Raw genomic sequence first — 20,154 nt, forward strand, 5'->3', positions numbered from 1 at the left:
AACCGTTTTGAATACTTTCAATAAAACGAGTCTGGCAAATCGACTTATCATTTGAGGGTCCCAAAAGTGACAAAGTTGAACAAATCTCCTTGCGACGACGATGAACGAAGCAGATGAATCAATTACACAAGATTTGAATAGACGAGAAGCTTCTTCTTCGCCTGCAGTTCCTCTCGCGGAAACAGACGACGGTAACTCTGAAACTATTGGACGCAATGTATTATGCCACGAAAGAGTCCGACTACAAAATGAACTAAATGGTTTGTGCGACAGAATTTCAAAATCGATTACTGAAAATGCTCAAAATTCTATCGCTACTGATCTTAAAATTAAACTTCATATTAAACGAATTGCTTATGACCAAGTGATGGATAAACTCATTCCGACTACCCGTAATCCAAATGTTTTGAAGAAATATGAAACTGGAAGGCAAATGATGTTATCGAAAATCGATCAAATTGAAAGCAGAATTAATTCTTACCTTGACGAGGAGATCGTTTCTGATCACGGGTCTGTCGAATCCAATACAAGCAAATGCAGTGTTGAATCACTGAAGCGATTGCAACTTGAGCAAGAACGAGAGGTAGAAAGAGCCGATTCTCTTGTACGTATGGCTAAACGAGACTTTCTCACAGAAGAAGATACCATTCGCAATAAAATATCAGCACTAGAGCGTCGCCTTGATATAAACGAAAAAGAACGAATGGCAGATCTAACACGTCGCCAAGCTGACGAACTTATGCGTGAAATTGAACAAGAAAAGACTGAATTGGCTACCAAAAAGATGCCTAAAGATAACTTCCGTGGCGTCAATATTGAATATCCGTTAGAGTCAACACGCAGACGAAGTGCAGTGAACTTTTTTGTTCCGACGAAGAGTCAAGTGGCAACAAATTCAGAAAAGACCAAAGAATTGCACTTCCCGACAGCACGAACTTACAAACGCCCGTCTCCTGCAAACAGAATGCTCATACCACAAGAAGCAGTCGACGCGTGGATTGACCACTTGGAACCTAACCAGTCTGGTAAATTTTCTGTTAATTCTTTTAATATGTCAGTAGAGGAACAAACTATGTTATCATTACAGTTGAATTCTAGAATATTGTCCCAGCACCATTTATCGCCGATTACGATTCCTAGTTTTAGCGGAACGCCCCTAGAATGGCCAAACTTTATTGAGTTATTTTTTGATAATGTACACAGTTCTCTTGACGACGACGGTTCGCGTATGGTTCGCTTAGTCGCGTCTTTGACGGGGGTGGCTAAACGACATGTCGATGGCTTAGGCACGGTGGGAAGTAATTATATTGTCGCGTTGAGTGAATTGAAACATATATTCGGCCAACGGGTGACGATTGCTCGGGCCTTTCTCGAGAAGGTTGTAGATGGTAGACGAGTAACAGAATTCAGTATCCGAAAAATATCCGATTTTCATTCTGAAGTTCGCGACATTGTGATAAATTTGAAGAAAATGCGATTGCTTGCAGATTTGTATAGTATTGAAAATGTTAGAAAGACAGCAATGCGAATTCCGGCAGAACTGACCTCGAGTTGGAATAAGTTTGTGACTGATATGATTCGTGCCGACGAAATGCCGAGTTTACTGGACTTCGAGCAGTGGTTGTGGGAACGATGCGAGGAATTAGGAAATCCTTTTTCACCAAATCTTTTCAGTACTAAAATAGATCGTGACGATCGCAGACAGGCATTTCCTAAGAAGAATGTGGTATACCCTTTATCGGGTCATTCAAATCAGCCGCTCGAACAACCGCGAATGCAATGTTTCTATTGCAATGGTTTTCATTCTTTAAGTAACTGCGATAGCTTCAGGTTTAGTGCCAATGACACGAAAAGAAGATTTCTACTAAATTCACGCCTGTGCTTTAACTGTCTCGAACCTGGACATTTAGCTATTTCGTGCCGGTTCCGCAATATGTGTCGTGTTTGTCCCGGTAAGCATCATTCAGCCATCCATGGTTTGAGAGTCGTTCCTAATAGATTGAGTGATAACAATCAGCCTGATCTCCCTCCTCAAATGAGCGGCGTTGCCAATTCTCATGTTTCAGGCGTTAATGGTGTTCAGTTTCAGCTTTTGCCAGTCGTAGTAAAAGGCCCATTGGGATCCTCTGAATATGCTATCGCTGTTCTAGATTCTGCCAGTCAAATCTCAATAATACATCCCAAATTAAAACAAAAACTTGGTTTGAAAGGAAGTCCTAGGTGTCTAACCATTAACACCTTATGCAATAAGGGCGTTTCGCAAAATACGGAGGTGGTGAAATTGTCGGTGCGATCTGCTCACGACGAGAGTGGTCAAATTCTGATGTTAAGCAACGTGTTTGTGGTCGAGTCACGCATACCACATCCAGCTAGAATCCTTAAGAACGATCACAATATGACTCACCTGCAGGATATTCCGTTAACCGACATTGAAGCGAACAAAGCCATGATTTTAATCGGAGCCGATAATCCCTTGGCGCATTTCCAGCTTGAACGTAGAGTCGGCCAGCAACATGAACCAGTGGGTATTAAAACTCCTCTCGGTTGGACTTTGATCGGGTCTTCAGGCGCGACTAATGAAGATGAAACTGTTTCAAATATGCTGTGTTGTGATTTGCGTGACCAGTATAACATGCTGCAAGAACAAGTTGAGCGATTTTGGTCCACTGAAGCTGTAGGCACGGCGTACAATTTGACCCGTAGCGAGTCGATTGAAGATAGACAAACTGATAATTTGATGGAAAGAAAAATTAGATTTATCGACGGTCATTACGAGGTTGGGTTTATGTGGAGAAATGAAAATTGCAAAATGCCGCAAAACGAACACGTAGCGCTTAACAGGTTCGAAAATCTCAGAAAACGACTCCAAGGAAACGAACGTTTGCGAAACTTATATTGTAAAGAAATGGCAAAGAATATTGAAAGGGGTTGGGTGCGTAAGCTAACTTCAGATGAAAAGGCGTTTCGCGGTCCTCGAACTTGGTTTCTGCCTCATCATGGCGTTGAAAATCCCAACAAGCCAAATAAACTAAGAATTGTTTTTGACGCGGCATCTACTTGCTGCGGCGTCAGTCTGAACAGTCGATTGATGTCCGGGCGCGATTTGATCAATAATCTAGTCGGGGTGCTTTTACGTTTTCGGGAAAGACCAATCGCTATAAGCGCCGATATAGAAGCCATGTTTCATATGATTCGATTGCCGGAAGATGATACGGATTCTGCACGTTTTCTCTGGTCGGAAGACCTTTTTTCAACCAAACGGCCAGATGTGTATAAATTCTTAGTTCGTATTTTTGGAGCTGTGGATTCACCTTATGTCGCAAACTTTTGTTTGAAGAGAGCTGCGTACGATAGTAGAAACAAGTTTCCTAGAGACGTAATATTAACTACCGATAGAGACTTTTATGTCGATGATTTACTTACTTCGAAATGGAATGTTGATTCCGCGGTATCGACAGCTAAAGATATGATTAAGATGTTACACGATAAAGGATTCAACTTGACCAAGTGGGTTTCGAATTCTAAATCGGTTTTACGTGAAATATCCAGTGGACGTGTCGTCACTAATGTTGACTTAGATCTGGACAGATTACCTGTTAGAAAAGCTCTGGGCTTGCATTGGGACATCGAGAAGGATTGCTTTATATTCGACCACCAGAAATTTACTGAATTTACCACGAAAAGAAAGGCCCTTAGTGTAACCAGTTCAATATTCGATCCATTAGGATTTGTAGCACCAATCATTTTGTATGCCAAATTATTACTGCGGGAATGTTGGCGTGACAACTTAGCTTGGGACGAAGTATTTGATAATAAGAGATTGAAGTGTTGGGAAAATTGGATAAATTCGCTGAAATGTTTAAAGAGTTTTTCGATTCCACGTCAATTTAAAGGTGTTAAATGTGAAAGTTCCTCGTATGAAATTCATATATTCTGTGATGCATCAGAAGTGGCATATGGCGCGGTAGCATACATAATATCGAAGCATTCCCGGGAGAATTTTCAGTGTAGTCTTATCGCGGCTAAAGCAAGAGTCGCACCTATGAAAGGTATGACCGTGCCTCGTTTAGAATTGCAAGGTGCTCTCTTGGCCGTGCGATTGTTAAATTTTCTCCGAAAAGAACTATCCCTTCCACTAGGCGACGTACATATGTGGTCCGACTCGACTTGTGTATTGAGATATTTGAAAAATAAAACTCGAAGATTTAAAACATTTGTAGCCAATCGCGTTCGCGAAATACTCGATCACACTCGGCCACACCAATGGAAGTACGTCGACTCCGCACAGAATCCCGCTGATTACTGCACTAGGGGAATGACGGTTTCCAAATTTCTAGAAAATTCTGATCGATGGCTACATGGACCAGAGTTTTTGCTCATGCCCGAAAGTGATTGGCCAAGCCAGATAGCGTTACGTGCAGTTGACGACCACGACCAAGAGATTAAATATCAAACATGCATACTAGCAGATTGTTTTATAACTACGGATAACAGCGATGGAGTACTTGATTCGGAAATCGAAAAGGTCGTCGATGTCGAACGTTTTGATTCGTGGTTTTCCTTATGCAAACGAACTGCCGTGGTTTTGTTGGCAGCTCGGTATTTTAAGAATCTTTCTGTGAAATGTCCGACGTATAGCCCGCTGCCAGCTCAACTTGTGACTCCTAAACAGTTGGAACTCGCGGGCCGGTATTGGATAGTTTCTGCTCAAAACGAGCATTTCCGCGTGGAGCGCAAATGCATAACTAACCGAGAAGATTTATCATCAAAATCAACGTTACTTAATCTGACGCCATTTTTCGATGGACAAGTGATCCGCGTCGGGGGCCGTCTTGAAAATGCCAATATCCCACTGCGTTCGAAACATCCTATTATACTGCCGTATTCAAGTTTGAAATGTGATTCGAACTGCCCATGTCGAATTTCATGGTTGATAATGAAAGCTGCTCATATTCGACTCGCACATGCCGGTCCAGAGGCCACGCTTAGCGCATTAAGACAGCGCTACTGGCATATAAAAGGGAGAAAACTTGTCAAACGAATAATTGATAATTGTTGGGAATGTAAAAGACGCCGAGCAAGTTGCAGAACCCCACTGATGTCGAATCTGCCCAAAGTTCGTGTTACTGAAGCAAGACCGTTCGAAAATGTCGGGCTGGATTTCTTCGGCCCGATCCAAACAAAGAGAGGCAGGGTTTTAGAGAAACGATGGGGGTGTTTGTTTTGTTGTCTTTCAATGAGAGCTGTACACATTGAGATGGCATGGACTATGGATACTGATTCCTTCATATGTGTACTTTTGTCTTTCATTGCGATACGAGGACCTGTATCCCAAATATGGTCGGACAACGGATCAAATATAGTTGGTGGTTCCCGAGAGCTGAAAACCGTCCTTAACTCGATAGGTGAATCTCGCGTGGCAGAACTGTGCTTAAAACACAATATTGAATGGCATTTCACTCCACCTTACGCTCCCCATTTTGGTGGCGTTTGGGAAAGATTAGTAAAGTCCGCAAAGCGTGCTTTGAAAGCAGTTCTGGGGAATGTGCGTGTAACCGACGAAGTCTTGAAGACCGCGTTTGCGAGGGTTACCGACATCATGAATAGTAGACCCATTACAACAGTGAGCGACGAACCAACCGACTTTAGTGCCATTACACCAAATTGTTTGTTGAAAGGGCATTCGGCCGAAGTGTTTCCACTGGATTCAGACGTGATGAAATTATGCTACAGAAAACGATGGAGGCAAACCGAAGCTATTTGTAATCAGTTTTGGAGAAGATGGCGAAAAGATTACCTACCGAATTTGATGACACGATGTAAGTGGCGGAAGGAACAACGAAACTTACAAGAAGGAAATCTGGTGCTCGTTTCTGACCCCGTTGCACCGAGAGGACGTTGGCAACTTGGTCGTGTTATTCAAATTTACCCTGGTTCTGACGGACGAGTCCGAACTGTCGCGGTTAAAACTATAAATGGCATACATATTCGACCCGCATCGAAAATCTGCCTCCTAGAAGAATGACTTCCTGCGGATAGTCATGGGGTGGCTTTGTCGGCAGTCCGTGTGGTCCTAAAGTTTAGTTTAGTTAGGATTCCTTCAGTTGTACATCGTCATCGTGATGATTATCGCTATCTCGTCGTCGTCATCATTACTGTGTTGTTTTCTCGTATTCGACGTGTCGCATTTTTCTCTTTCACGTGTTATCGTGTTACGTATTTATTTTATTATCGTCCCCTAAGCTCAGCAAGATGTTTAAGATTGCATTTCTGGTGGTAGCAGTTTAGGATTTCATTTCTTGTTATGGCAGTTTAAGATTACATCGCCTTTATAACGTTGAAGTTTGAATTCATTCAATAGTCTTCTTTTATACTGTATTTCGAATCGTTCGATATAACATTATGATATTTGCATGTCTACAGCTCGTATGGTATTGCATTTATAGTTACTGTTTTACCTTGGTTGTATATCTGTCGTTTTGGGACTATGCTGTTATATGGAGTTGTTTTGTGTAAGTATTAGTTTTATATTCTGTATCATTTGTCTTTGATTTATTTGGTGCTAATTATTTCATTTGTATTTTAGTCAACCGTTTTGAATACTTTCAATAAAACGAGTCTGGCAAATCGACTTATCATTTCCGGGTCCCAAAAGAGACACAACACTATCTATTGCAAAAATATGGGCCGCAAAGACAACGTTGTACAACTTTTCAATCAGGCCCTCAAAGATCTTTATTGCGACATACCAATTTGACGCTTAACAATGCAAGTATTCTGACGCAACAATGGATTTTATGTAATTAGATCCACGTCCTTATTTATATTAAAAACCCACACAGTTCAAATACCTTGTGAAAATGGGATTTATTATCATCAAATTATGCATTATTTTTCTATAAATCCGAACACGCGTAACTACTCTTGCGCATGGAACAAACAGTTGAACACGCATAGTTCACTAGGACAAATACTGTATATTTCAACAATATGTAAGTGGCCGACGGAATTTAGCTGAAAATATATTTTAATAGTATAAATGCATTCGTGAAATATAATTAATGATAACCGTAACGTTGATGAAGTAGAACATCGAAGAGTAACTAACAAAATCGAATAAATTAAAAACAATCAAAAAATTTCAAAACGGAATCAAAATATATATACAGGTCTTTGTCTACCTAATATTTGTTGCGCAAGCAGCGCTTCTGCTAGCGTATTTGTGGCATATACTTTTTGAGTTGCTCTCCTAGCATAAATTCGCATTCTCAAGAGAATGTATCTATCTATAATTTTTTCAATTAAATTATGGCAACTGGAGAACAATGGTCATCTTAAGCATCCGATTTTTTGTTTTAATAATGCTTTTGGATTAGGCTGCAATTTTAGAGTTTTTATGTTGAGCCGAAAAATAGATTCCAGTTGTTGAAAATATTTAAGCAGGGACAGTGATGGATGAATCAGGTGTATCGAATTTTCGGTGGATATTAAGTCTTAATTATATGATTTAAAAAGTGTTAAAAGGGCTTCGGGACAATCCTTCATATTGATCGTATATTCTTGCCTACAAAATGATTTTCCACATGTTTCACATTTTTCTATATTTTTAAGTTCTTTGAAAACAGCCCATTCTAAAATATAATAAAGCCCGTTGGACTCGCAAATGTCCATGCAGACAACTGCAGATTCAATAAGTGCGTCCACTTCATTGATTTCGATGTTCGGTTGTGGCTCACCATTCGTCAAAGAATATGAGGCATTGCTATGTTGTTTTTGTGTTTCTGAGTCGTCCGTTTGTTTTCTGAGTCGTCCGTGTCGTAATTTCCACTTGAGGGAACGTGGAGAAACTGACCAACCAATATTAATTTTATTGCATTTCGGAATTGACATGCCTTCGGATGCGAATTTCCCTTACTTCGCACCTGTGATGTTAAAAACATTTCAATCAGAGATCACCATACGACCATATAAATGCAATTACGATTTATTTAATATATTCTATCTTTGTACTGAAAGATAAGACAAAAAATAACCTGAGAGAATAAATTCTCTACAGCATCTTGTGTTAGTTTTCCAGGTAGTAAAAAATTCATGTTTCCGCCTAGCACAATGTCAGCATGAAGCTCGATTATCGAAGTTGTTGCTAACTTAATACCGGATTGAATTGGCTTCCATTTGTTTCCTGGAAATGCTAAATTCTCTACGACGTCGATCACCTAAAATATTTGGTGCCACTTTAGTATGCGATTTTACTTACAATATATATGATGTGTCACACAACAGACCTCGATAAGGTGATCGATCTTTTCTCGAGAGTTAGGGAACAGAGCATTATCAATGGACCTGGTGTTCACAATATCGAATCATTTTTTGAAGAATGAACAGAAGAATGATGTCGACAAAGCATCTCTTGGCAGTACGTCACTCTCCACAAGCGTTTTTATTGCGCATGCTGTACTGTGACTGATCGATCACCTGTGAAAAGATGGAGTTTGATGTAAAATTCTAACTCATTGGTTTATGAAGAAAAAAAAAACGATTTAACATTATTTTATTTCAGCAAAAATGTGAAATTACGACTTTTATACTGTTACTCTAATATTTTTAAATAAGATGGAAATAAACTGAAATACAAGTAGACCTGAGCCGCTAGACCAACGGTGCACAACCTGCGGCCGTCGTAAAAAAATACAGCGGCGGTCCACATACAAAATCCTATAAACAAAAAAAAATGTTTGAAATATAGGATATGTCGGCTATGCTGGCGTATATTGAAGCAAAACATAAGCACATCAGAAAAGTCAGACGACACGATGCGTCACAATCTGGATGGTGTATTTTTCTGTTGGGAATTTTTTTTCATGGTTCAAATTGATCACGCGTTTCGGCAGCCTAGCAACGTGGCAAGCTAGCCTAGCAAGGCATCCACAGCTTACAGCCGAGAAAATTGTAGCAGTTTTATTTGATTCTGACTCTGATTTGTATGACAAGCCTGATAGTGAATCTGTCGATTGGCCAACTTATTAGTGAGGAATACCATTTCAAATTAGGTCTAATTGAGCTTGCAGTTAGCACCAGATTTTGTTTATTACAGCGCTAGCCTATATTAAACTGCCTAAAACTTTTAAACATTACTTCATGTCGTTAAAACGGAAAAGAACAGTGTCAGAAGAGGGTCGGGTATTTAATTCCAAATGGGAGATAGATTACTTCATGATCGAGACAGCAGCACATACCATGATGTGTCTTAATGCAGTCAAATTATAAAAACTGTGAAAGGGGATAATGCAAAGCAGCATTTTCGTCGTCATATGTCGCATGCTTATGCGAAATTAAAAGGCGAGCCAAGAAAGATTTGTGTAGAAAATTTGAAAAAAAGTGTACGCCAGCAGACATCTTGCATCTCTACTTTCATTAAGTCCCTTCATAATCGTTGCAAAGCTTCTTATAGCAGTATAGAGTGGCATATCATCTTGGTGTAGCGGGGAAGCCTTATTCCGATGGGGAACTTGTTAAGCGCTGCCTCATAGATGTTGTTAAGTGCATTCATCCTGGTAAGGAAACTGACTATTCATCAATTGCTCTCTCGTGTTACGATACAGCGCCGCAAGATGATATCGCCAAGCAGTTAACCCTCTCTCTGCAGACACAGGTTAACAAGGAAGCAAGTTTATTCTCACTGGCTGTCGATGAATCAACTGACATCACAGACTCGGCGCAATTACTTGTTTTCATTAGATCTTTATCTCCAAGCTTCGAGTTGTGCGAGGATCTTCTTTCTATGGAAACACTCGCTACTCGCACCCGTGGTGGAGACATATTTACTGCAGTTAAGAATACCTGTATTCGTAACGGATTCGATCTGACAAATCTTCGTGGAATTCGTGGCGCCCCTGCCATGATGGGTAACTCGCAAGGTTTTGTGGCAAGGTTTTCAGAGTACGTATCAAAGGAATATGATAACAAGGAGCTCATCAACCTGCACTGTATTATCCACCAGGAAGCACTGTGTGCCAAATCTGTTGCTATCAATGTCATTTTGAAGGACGTCAATCGCATCATCTTGTTCATTCGCGCAAATGCTCTTCATCACCGGCAATTTCGAGAACTTTTGCAATCGAGTGAAACGTCTGCTGAGGACATTTTATATCACACCGCAGTTCGTTGGTTGTCTCAGGGAGAAACATCTCACCGTGCTCTGCGGTTACACAAAGAAATAATAGAATACTATTCCTTAAAAAACAAGGACTGTCCCTTACTGAACACGGACTTCCTCACATCTCTGGCGTTTCTGGTTGATTTTCTAACCTTCGTTAACAATCTGAATCAAAGTCTGCAAGGAAAGGCAACTACAGTTTGTCTCATGTACAAAAAAGTACTGGATTTTCGTGACAAATGTCGTCTCCTCAAAGGTCATCTCCAGCAGCGTGAGTTCATCCATTTTCCACAATTGACGGCCCTTATTGACAGCAAAGAAATACAGGTTGACAAAATTCCAATCGTCTTATTTTCTGGTGTTTTCGATACGGTGTTGCAGGATTTTGGCGATCGTTTTCAAGATTTTAGGAGGAGTTCTAAAACGTTAAGACTCGTTGCTTTTCCGCATCTGGTTGATACCGAGAATGCTCCACTGCACCTTCAAATGGAACTGCTGGAGTTGAAGAATGATGAGCAGCTTGTGCAGAAGTTTAAAGACGAGGAAAATTTGCTGAACACATGGAAAGGCGCAGTTGCATATCCAGTGCTACGAGAATTGGCAAGAAAAACTCTCGTTCTTTTTGGAAGCACTTACACGTGCGAAGCAACGTTTTCAAAAATGAAGTACCTGAAGAATGAGTACCGAACCAGATTGTTAGACGTCAATCTGGAGTCTCAACTAAGACTGATGGTATCCAACCAGTTACCTGACTTTGCAAGTTTATCTGCCGACATGCAAGACCAAGGAAGTCATTAAATTGCTACAATGCGTTGCAAACTTTTATAGAATAAATTCATTAAAATATTTTATTTTTCATTATATCTTTGTGGACAAGAAAATGGGTGTGACCGCCCCTCCCCGCTCCTCGGCTTTTGATTTTTTTCAAAATTGTGCAATCATTATGCAACTTGCTGCAATATATCTCCTCAAGAATAGGTCCAGCAAAAAGAAAAATCCGTTTAAAATGCGAATATTATACTTCCAAGTAGTCCTACATACTTCATAATTGGGCAGACTGCACCTCGCATGGGTCAAATACGCGGTTATGACGTCATAAAAGCCCAAAGAAAATTTCGCGCGCTTTCGGCGCGATCAGATACTCCCTGGCGGCCGTTTTGAGTATAAATATATGCAATGTGGCCGTCAACAGCAAAGAGGTTGTGCACCCCTGCGCTAGACCAACTCTCATTTTTTGATATTTTGAAGGTTTTATATGCTTCTCCGTGAGCTTGGGGGCAAGTTTCAACTCTTTTTCTCTCTGCTCATCTGCCACTTTCTCAACGTAACAGAATCGAACCTTTAGTTAAGTAAATTTTAGGTTCAGCCTATAGATATAATACACTTACTGCGCATTTTTACCAAGCACATTTTTGATACTCGCCATTTTAGTCGGAAGATTATATTTCGTAACAACAGATGTTGGCAATTCAATGTCATGATTTATAAAAGCTGTTCGTAAATTTTTTATCAGGTGCGGTACATCGGCAATAAATTGAAATTTCCTATGTTCGAAAGCAGGGCGAGGCACAGAGCAATTCACTTCGAATCTAAAATAGAGTAACCAATGAGAAGTTAATATGCTGTAAATTGTAATGGATAGGCTTCTGCGTGATATATGTATACGCGGATATCACATCCTTCAAATTATTCAAACCTGTTAGAAACTATCCCCGCACTTCTCTACATTGCTTGATTGCTGGATCCCATGTCACTGACAATAGAAACCATCGTGGATCCACGTTCTGATAGACTTAATATAATTTGTTTGGTCAAGCACCATAGGTCATTTCCGCTCACAGAAGTTTTGGTGTAAAAATATGATGTATGATGTCAGGCAACATTTTTCAGCCAAAGAATTTTCCAAGTTAATGTTTGTTATGCAGATCAGATAATCACTTTTAATGAACACCATTAATGAGAATCCTGCCTCACATACGTAAGTAGTTCTGAATCGCACAAGAACTTGCAATGCTCGATTTCTAACTGCTGAATACTTGTTTGGTAACTGTATCCAAAACTTTGCTAAATCCTGAAACATATCAAAATTGATTCTTGCTTCATTGTCTGCCTGCAATCCAGCCATCTCAAGTGCAATAGCACCGCAGTTCGTGGTACCGATATCAGTTTTAAATGGAAATTGTACAAAGTCGAAAGATTCCGCTATCAAATCTTTAAATTCATATTTTCTGTCAGATTTCTCAAGTAATCCAGCAAATCTTTTTTCGCTTCTCCGAAGTCTAGTTCCCCATGAAAATCAACATCTATCGTAGCATTAAATTCCTCTAAATGACAAAAATAAGAATAAAAATTATTTCAGCTTCTTTTCAAAGTATCTGCATCTTGCTGACAAAAGCTTTTATTGATCTTTGAAAATCAAACGCCCATTTCCCGTTCCCCTGAAGTTGAGTGTTAAGCTTATTAACGTGTTCAAAAACGTCAGTAAGAAGCGCAAGGCGAGCAAGAAAGTGTGGATCATGAAAATAACAAGCGTTCTCGTGCCCATTGCAAAAATATGGCAAGTTCACGACGAAGAAGGAAAATCCTTTCCAAAGTTTTTCCCCTTGACAGCCACCTGACAGCAGTGTGCATTAATAATGTGTGATGATTTGAATTTTCAGTAATGCACAATTGTTTGAACAAGCGAGAATTTAGTTCTCTAGCTTTCACATAATTGACAGTGGATATGACTATCTGCATTACATCAGAGAAGTTCGGAGACAAGTTTTTTGTGGCCAAATTCTGACGATGAATTACAGTGGCTTATCTTAATGTGAGGATATTACCTAGAAAGATTTCCCAGAACTCCAATATTCTTTCCCGTCATTGATGGGGCCCCATCCATACCACATTCGATCACTTTATTCCAATCTAGGTTATTTTCAGTGAAGAACTTATCAATACCACTAAAAATATCTTCGCCTCTTGTTGTGGTTTCAAGTGAAATGCAATCAAGCAGTTCCTCAGTGACTGAGCTCTCTTTCAAAAATCTTCCAAAGATCAGAAGCTGTGCGTGTGCTGTTGTATCAGTTGACTCGTCCACTGCCAGGGCTGTCCATGGCGAATTTCTGAAACCCTCTAAAATCTGTTCTTTTAGATCAGTTGCAATAGTTTGAATGCGTCTTGTTATAGTATTATTACTAAGAGCAGAATTATTAACAGCTTCCTGTACTTCTCTAGCAAAAAGTTCACACCCTCAAATACTTCACAAAAGTTGTTTAAAGCAGGCTTTATAATAGTCTCACCCTCAGTGAAAGGTCGCTTATGCCGAGCAATAAGAAAAGCTGTCTTGTAAGAAAATATTTCGATCTTTTCTTTTTGTGGTAGAACCCTGCATAAAACTGCCTGCGACTTGATTAAACTTTCATAACGATAATGGAAAACTCTCTTGCGGGCGGGCCTCTTCTGACATGACAGCAATATTTGCATTTCGATTAATTCTTCACACACGCACGTTAAACATGATCTTATGCACCCTGCCTGTGGCTCGAACTTACTTTACTTATCCCTTGACAAAAAAAATTTGGGCGTGTTTACTTTATAGCAGGGGTGTGCAACCTTTTTCGCAGGCGGGCCAAATATCAATAACCGGGTTAAACCGCGGGCCGCACCTACATTTCACACAGGCTTTCTATTAGTTGCAGGCACAAAATGGTGTCTTTTTGTTATTGATCTCATGGTCCTTACAGAAATGATGAGTTAAAACGCATTAAGTTCTTAGAACTGTAATTTAAAGATATATATTGTTGCACCCAATTTAAACGAATTCAGTGAGAAATTTTCTGCTGGATTCTTTTCCCGACTACTTTTATCCAAATTTGCTTAAATGGAAGTGCTATCAATTCGATGCGACGCCCATTTTAGAACAAAAATATATTACCGAAAAGTGCCATATTTGAAGCCATGACTTTTTCAAATGTGGGAAGTAACTTGATTGAGAGGTTTTCAGTAAAATGCGCCAAGTTTCATTTCCAAATAATTTTCTGTCAAATCTTATTCTAGGTTCGATTTAGACAACATCAACTGATAGGCTGGAACCAAAACTCATTTAGCTATTTTATCTTTTAATATTAAAATTTTTCAAACTGCTATTCAGTTGCCTCCGCGGGCCGCACAATTTTCCCTTGCGGGCCGCACTTTGCACACCCCTGCTTTATAGCACATACAGGTAGAGCAAGTGCTTACTTGCCTCTGCTAGCCTATCATTTATAAAAAGCCTAGATTAGAAAAAAAAATCGAATGCCTAATAGCAAGTATATGCTATTTTGATTGAAGACATAGAAAAGCCTAATATATCCTTTCACTGCTATTCCACCTTTAAATTAATTATTAGTCCCAATACCTGTCAACCTACTTATAACAAACTGCCTTTACTGCAGAGTACATACAACAATAAGTGTGTTTCCATGGACAATATTACTAGGACGCGCATTTCTTATATGTTCAACCAATGACATTAAACAACATGATGCGCAACTCAGGCATTTTTGGCCGAAGATCGTATCCGATAGCACGCTCCAATGCACATACTTACGAGACGAAAACGAGCGGATGTGTGCTGCTTTCAAGGCATAGCACTAATGGTGTTCGTTCCTGCTTTGACAGTTGTTGTCGATTTTAATGATATATTGGAAAATTGAAGGTAGAAAGAAATCGGAAAAAAGTAAGGTAAATACTATTGTTGTATATCACACCCGGGCATCGCACTGTTAAGTACATGTGGGAAAGCCAGCTTTTGTCAAATACTACGAAGTTATTAAATCAGTACGGTACGTAGTTGCCCATTTGCCGAAATTGCATATTTACTTACCCCTTACGGTTTCAAATAGTTCATGCACCTCCAATTAGATTATTTTTAATCAGTGAGGATATATACTCATTGCTGTAACATACTATTGCTCATTCACTTTTATTTGCGTATTGAATCAAAGGGTTAACAAGTTCACCTAACATTTCACTCATACCGGTCTATATTGTATAGTAATTTTCTGACTAAACCCCTTTATTAGTTGGTTTATATACCAAATTCAGTAAAACATTTTTTACATAAAACATGAGATATTGGATTTATTAGCTTTTCCAATCTAAATCATATAGACTGCTTTATTTATTCTTAACGAAAATTATTAAATCTCCTCTCTTTCTTTAGATGTAAAAGTTGTGGGAAAACCTGTCTACGCATTGTGGGACTCCTGCAGCACAAGAGGCAATAGCAAAAATAGAAAGTATATCAATCAAGTAATTAAGCCGACATAAAGCAAAACTTTCAACTATTCGTCCAACCTCAATTTCCTATTATTTATTCACAGGACAACTGTAGCAGAAGGGGAGATATCAGAAGTCTGGCGACATATCAGTGACAGTGTGATTCCAAGAAATACAATCAGAATACTCCATAAATGTTTGCAATAGAAGAACAACCTATGGAGACATGCAAAGACATTTGACCCTCCGGTAGAGTTGTGTATGGCCCCTACATCCTGCAGGGCTTGAGGAAAATAACTAAAAATTCCAAAGCGTAAGATTGCATAAGCGGTCTTATTCGTAAAAAGGCACAAAACATGCCAGACATACTTAAAACAGCTTTGGAAAATGAGGATTATGGGTCACTCACTACACCTGTGTTATATTTGATTCATCAACTTTTGGTAGTAGGCCTACTAAAAAAGAAATTCAGGAAAGGGTATAATCATGATTCATGATAAAATACTGTTTTATATTTAGAACAACTTCAATCTAGACCAGGGATATCAAACTCGCGGCCCCGGAGAACTTCCAGTGCGGCCCTCGGACGCTTAACAATAATTGTAATTGTATTTTGGAGTTTTTTTCATCTAAGTGTAATAGATTTTTCAACCCTTTTAAAGTGAAATTGAATATTCACACAGAAAGCAATTTACTGAAAGTAGTTTTGGAAAATTAATTTTTTTGTTCACATTTTGACCCAATTAAGAATACACATCAAGCTAGCAAAAGAATACTTAAACACTTGAGTGAATAAATTGAACGCAAAGTACATGAAGAAGGTGGCATTTTCGAAGAAAATGGGAGTTGCAATATTTCTGCATTTCACAAAATTTTGAAGCACATTGTTCAATTTGTCATATTTTCATCAGTACAATAAAAAAACACAATAAGCTCAGCAGTCAATATGACAATTTCGAAGACCAACTTCGAACAGAAAATTACCATGTGTTTGTATATTAATATAAATATACAACGAATTAGTTACTAAAAATTAATATCAATAATAATTCAAGCAATCCTATGCCATGCAATGTGGCGCGAAATGTCGTGTCGAAAATATCTGTCATTTGTTTTTTTACTGATCTATTCATGAAATGATAAAAGAAACTTTTTTGCATTACTGGAATTAATTAAACATTCGCAAAGATCCAGATTAACCCATGATCATGTGACCTCAAGTTAGAGTTGGTACTATGAAATCATTTCAGCCTTGCCTTAGTATGCTGGTGACACAAAAAAGATGCCAAACGTCAGGACAAATGTAATTAAAAAAACATTGAGTTTATACTGTAGTATTTTTGTTAATTTCAAGTCCATGTATTTAGATTAAGTCATTTTTAGTGTATGTATTATTCTTTCCTTATCCAAAGCTTATTCAAAAATGATTTTGATGGTTGTATAAAGAATTTTATGATTTTTTGTAATAAATACAGTAACTTGCAATAATAGTGGAATGCAAATATTAATATGTAATTGCATTTGAAATTAAAGAAAATAATAAAACTTAATCCAACTGTTTAGTTGCATCACAATATATGTCACAAACTAAAACTATCTGAAAAATATCTTTCAAGTATACATTATCAAAAAGTGTTTTTGGCCCTTTTTACAATTTCCAAAATGCAATGCGGCTCACAAAAACCCTTGAGTTTGACACCACTGATCTATTCTAGACGATTCAAGCATTGCTTTGGGAAATAATATCACTGCAATTAAATTGAAAAAATCTCGCTATATTGAATACAAAATCGTTGCTATCATAAAGGTAAACCAATGGAGGCAAAATTGAGAGTTCATGAGCTATGAACTTATGTTCTTTTCTTTGTCTTGAACTTTATATACTCCACAGCCCCTATTAATTTTTTTTAATTTTAATTACCATGTGATGGTCATACATATCTTTAACTTGTATTTTCTGTCATGATGTATTATCTCAATGTGTCAAACTTTTAATTAGTGTGCATATTTTGCTTCCAGATGACATAAATGTACAGTATTGTCTTGTTAATTACCTCAGCTTAGAGTATTGACAAGAAAAAGGTGCCCGTAAATTACGTAAAAAATTTTTTAACTCTTTGTTATAATCAGAATTCACAATTAATAGGAATCATAAACAGCCAACAATCAATGAGAATTATATGCCAAATCCCTCAGAATAAATTTGTCTTCTAAAATCGCAGGGAGGCAAAACATATAGGTAGTTTCCATTCATACAAGTCTTTCAAGAAGACTTGCTCGAGCCAAACTAAATGAGCATCGTCAGATGATCGGTAAGTCTGCAAGTTGAATCAGCCCTGCAACCTCCTACATAGAAGATAATATTAATTAGTGGGCTATGAACTAAATTCCTAAATTTAGACACAAACCTATCTACGAGGCATTATGTACCAGCAATGTTACCTACGGTTAACTAAATATGTAATATATATGTCTAATAAATTAACCTACTAAAGCATGTTCGATAGGTGCAAACTTTGTGTTATGGAATTGTATCACAGCACCGTTAAGAGAAGTAAAAACAGTTTTGCATGACACTCTCTTTAAATGAAATTTCAATGTTTTAAGCGCAAACATTAAAATTACTAACTTTGTCATTATCTGCAAAATGTTCCACACAAATCTTTACGCTATCGCGTTTGTAATCTTCTCTGATAAAAAAAAACGTCTATGATGTCCAGATTTACTCTTTACAGCTTGTCTGCCATTCCAGCTTCCCAAGTGAGCAAAACTTCTTAGATATAGAGATTATTTTCTTTCGTTACAGGCGCAAAAAGGCAGGCACTACACGTAAAGTAGACGCCGAGTAGCAAAAGCGAGCGGAAAACGGTCGCGAAAGGCGACGAGAAATATGTGCATTGGAGCGTATCATGAAATACAATCTTTCGCATGTAGTCTTATGGAGTGACGTCAGAGTTGCCTATCATGTTGTTTAATGTCATTGGTTCAACGATGTAACGTCATGGCGCGTCCTAGTACGTCCTACTTCTTCACCGGGTCTGAGTCCTATAATTCAAGGCGCTTATGCGTTATTTTCAGTTATAGCGACTTTCGATGTTTCTCGCAGATGACATTTTTGTGGCCTTTCTTCGTGGGGGATCCACCTGGGTTTAAATTTGTCACTTGTAAGTAATGGCATTGCAAGATGCGGTACCGTACCTCAACCTTCAAACTCACGATGGCAGATGAGGATTTAGTGTAAATAAACGGTACGGTAGCAGACTAAACATTCAACGATACCGGTACGGTACCGTATCTCTCAATAACTTTTTATGTAGATAGATAGATAGATAGTTTATTTCGAAAACTCCATAACAAACCTAAATTTAAAATGGAGAATTCTGGAGGGCAAGCAAAACCTGCAAAAAAGTTTAAAACATGAAGTATCTCATGTGCCTGCCCACCAGCACGCACACAAAAACACAAGCCCAATTAAATGAAGCTTGGGCCAAACTTAAAAAACAAAATACACGATAGTAATAAACTTTCGGGCTGTTGTACTCTCTTTCAACAATTACGTTGATAATGACCAATACCTACAACCTCATGCAAAGATAATGTGGGGAGTGGAATGTAATAAATTTGCGACGATAGTCATACTCATGAAGCCATGAAAGCTTTGGGAAAAACCAAGCCACGAAAAACTACACTGATTGCTAGATTGGGCATTGCGGAAAAGGTGATAAGTGGTTTCATATACAAACAAACGCAAAACCATGGCGGCAAATTCGGTGTGTGGACACTCATAAAAGCAATTATTAGGAAAAACACTAATCACACGTGAGCAGGTCTGTAGCCTAATTGATACATTGACGTGGCCAACATTGTTAAAACAGTACCGGTATACACACAGAGAGAACAAATCAAAAATATACCACTAAATGAATGTTTAAAAATGTTACACTGCAAACTATTTACACATATATAGTTGAATACTCAGTATTCAAGCGGAATTTCTAGAAATAGCAGTATATCATACTCTTTGTCACAAAATAAAATATCTGAATCAATCCCTGTTGTATTCATCTTTCGATTCTGTTATGATGTCCGTATGTTGTCTTTATGCTGCCATGTAATGCTTACTAATGCTTACTTCTCAAGCCCGTATTCTTTTTATTTTGTATCACATATGCTGTATGGACAACCTATTTGACCATTAACTTATTTAATTTTTGTGAATGCTGTGATTGCTTCAACAACTGTTGGGTTAGTAGTATATCTTGATATACGGACACCAACAGTATCTACCATTTTTCGTCCAAAACATTGGCAGCTTAAATACTAGACAAATACAAGTGAGTGAACAAAATTTATACATACTGACATAGCTTACTATAACCATTATTCATTTTTTTATTTGTTTGTATATTTTTCTTTTTACTGAGAACACGTACTACTCTTTTTTATCGATTCCTTTCCATCTTAAATTTGTACGCTCCAAAACTTACCTAGGTTTTATTTGCTCTCCCGATTCTATAGTCAATTGTTTTCTTTTTATCTATTATTTTATCGTCTACTGCTGATTTTGGAGTTGAAATAAAGTTATACTTATACCGTAGCTGTATAGCCTATCAAATGAAAATTTTTGCCACAGCTATCCTGTTTTGATTTGAGTTTTGCTTTCCGATTAGGTTTTGTTTTTATATTTGACTGTGCATAGTTTATATAGATTTTGTCTATTTTGTGTGTCTTTATTTGTAAAAAGTCACTGTTAA

At 38.2% G+C, this 20,154-nt stretch overlaps 2 protein-coding genes across 2 annotated transcripts; both read left to right on the top strand.

Annotated features, from left to right (window-relative positions):
• The first annotated feature begins 100 nt into the window (after window positions 1-100).
• LOC120332010 (uncharacterized) lies at window positions 101-6,025 on the top strand. Its single transcript, XM_039399213.2, has one exon. The coding sequence runs from the start codon at window positions 101-103 to the stop codon at window positions 6,023-6,025; it is 5,925 nt and encodes a 1,974-aa protein (XP_039255147.2).
• Window positions 6,026-9,781: 3,756 nt separating this feature from the next.
• On the top strand, window positions 9,782-10,954 carry LOC144428046 (general transcription factor II-I repeat domain-containing protein 2-like). The gene has a single exon (XM_078116698.1). It carries the CDS (start codon window positions 9,782-9,784, stop codon window positions 10,952-10,954), a length of 1,173 nt encoding a protein of 390 aa, XP_077972824.1.
• Window positions 10,955-20,154: the final 9,200 nt, after the last annotated feature.

The sequence above is a fragment of the Styela clava genome, chromosome 10 (assembly GCF_964204865.1).
Source record: "Styela clava chromosome 10, kaStyClav1.hap1.2, whole genome shotgun sequence".
In the NCBI taxonomy this organism is placed as follows: Eukaryota; Metazoa; Chordata; class Ascidiacea; order Stolidobranchia; family Styelidae; genus Styela; species Styela clava.

Excerpts from the sequence above, each read along its gene's own strand:
- LOC120332010 (XM_039399213.2), top strand. The coding sequence starts at position 101 with ATGAACGAAGCAGATGAATCAATTACACAAGATTTGAATAGACGAGAA.
- LOC144428046 (XM_078116698.1), top strand. The coding sequence starts at position 9,782 with ATGGAAACACTCGCTACTCGCACCCGTGGTGGAGACATATTTACTGCA.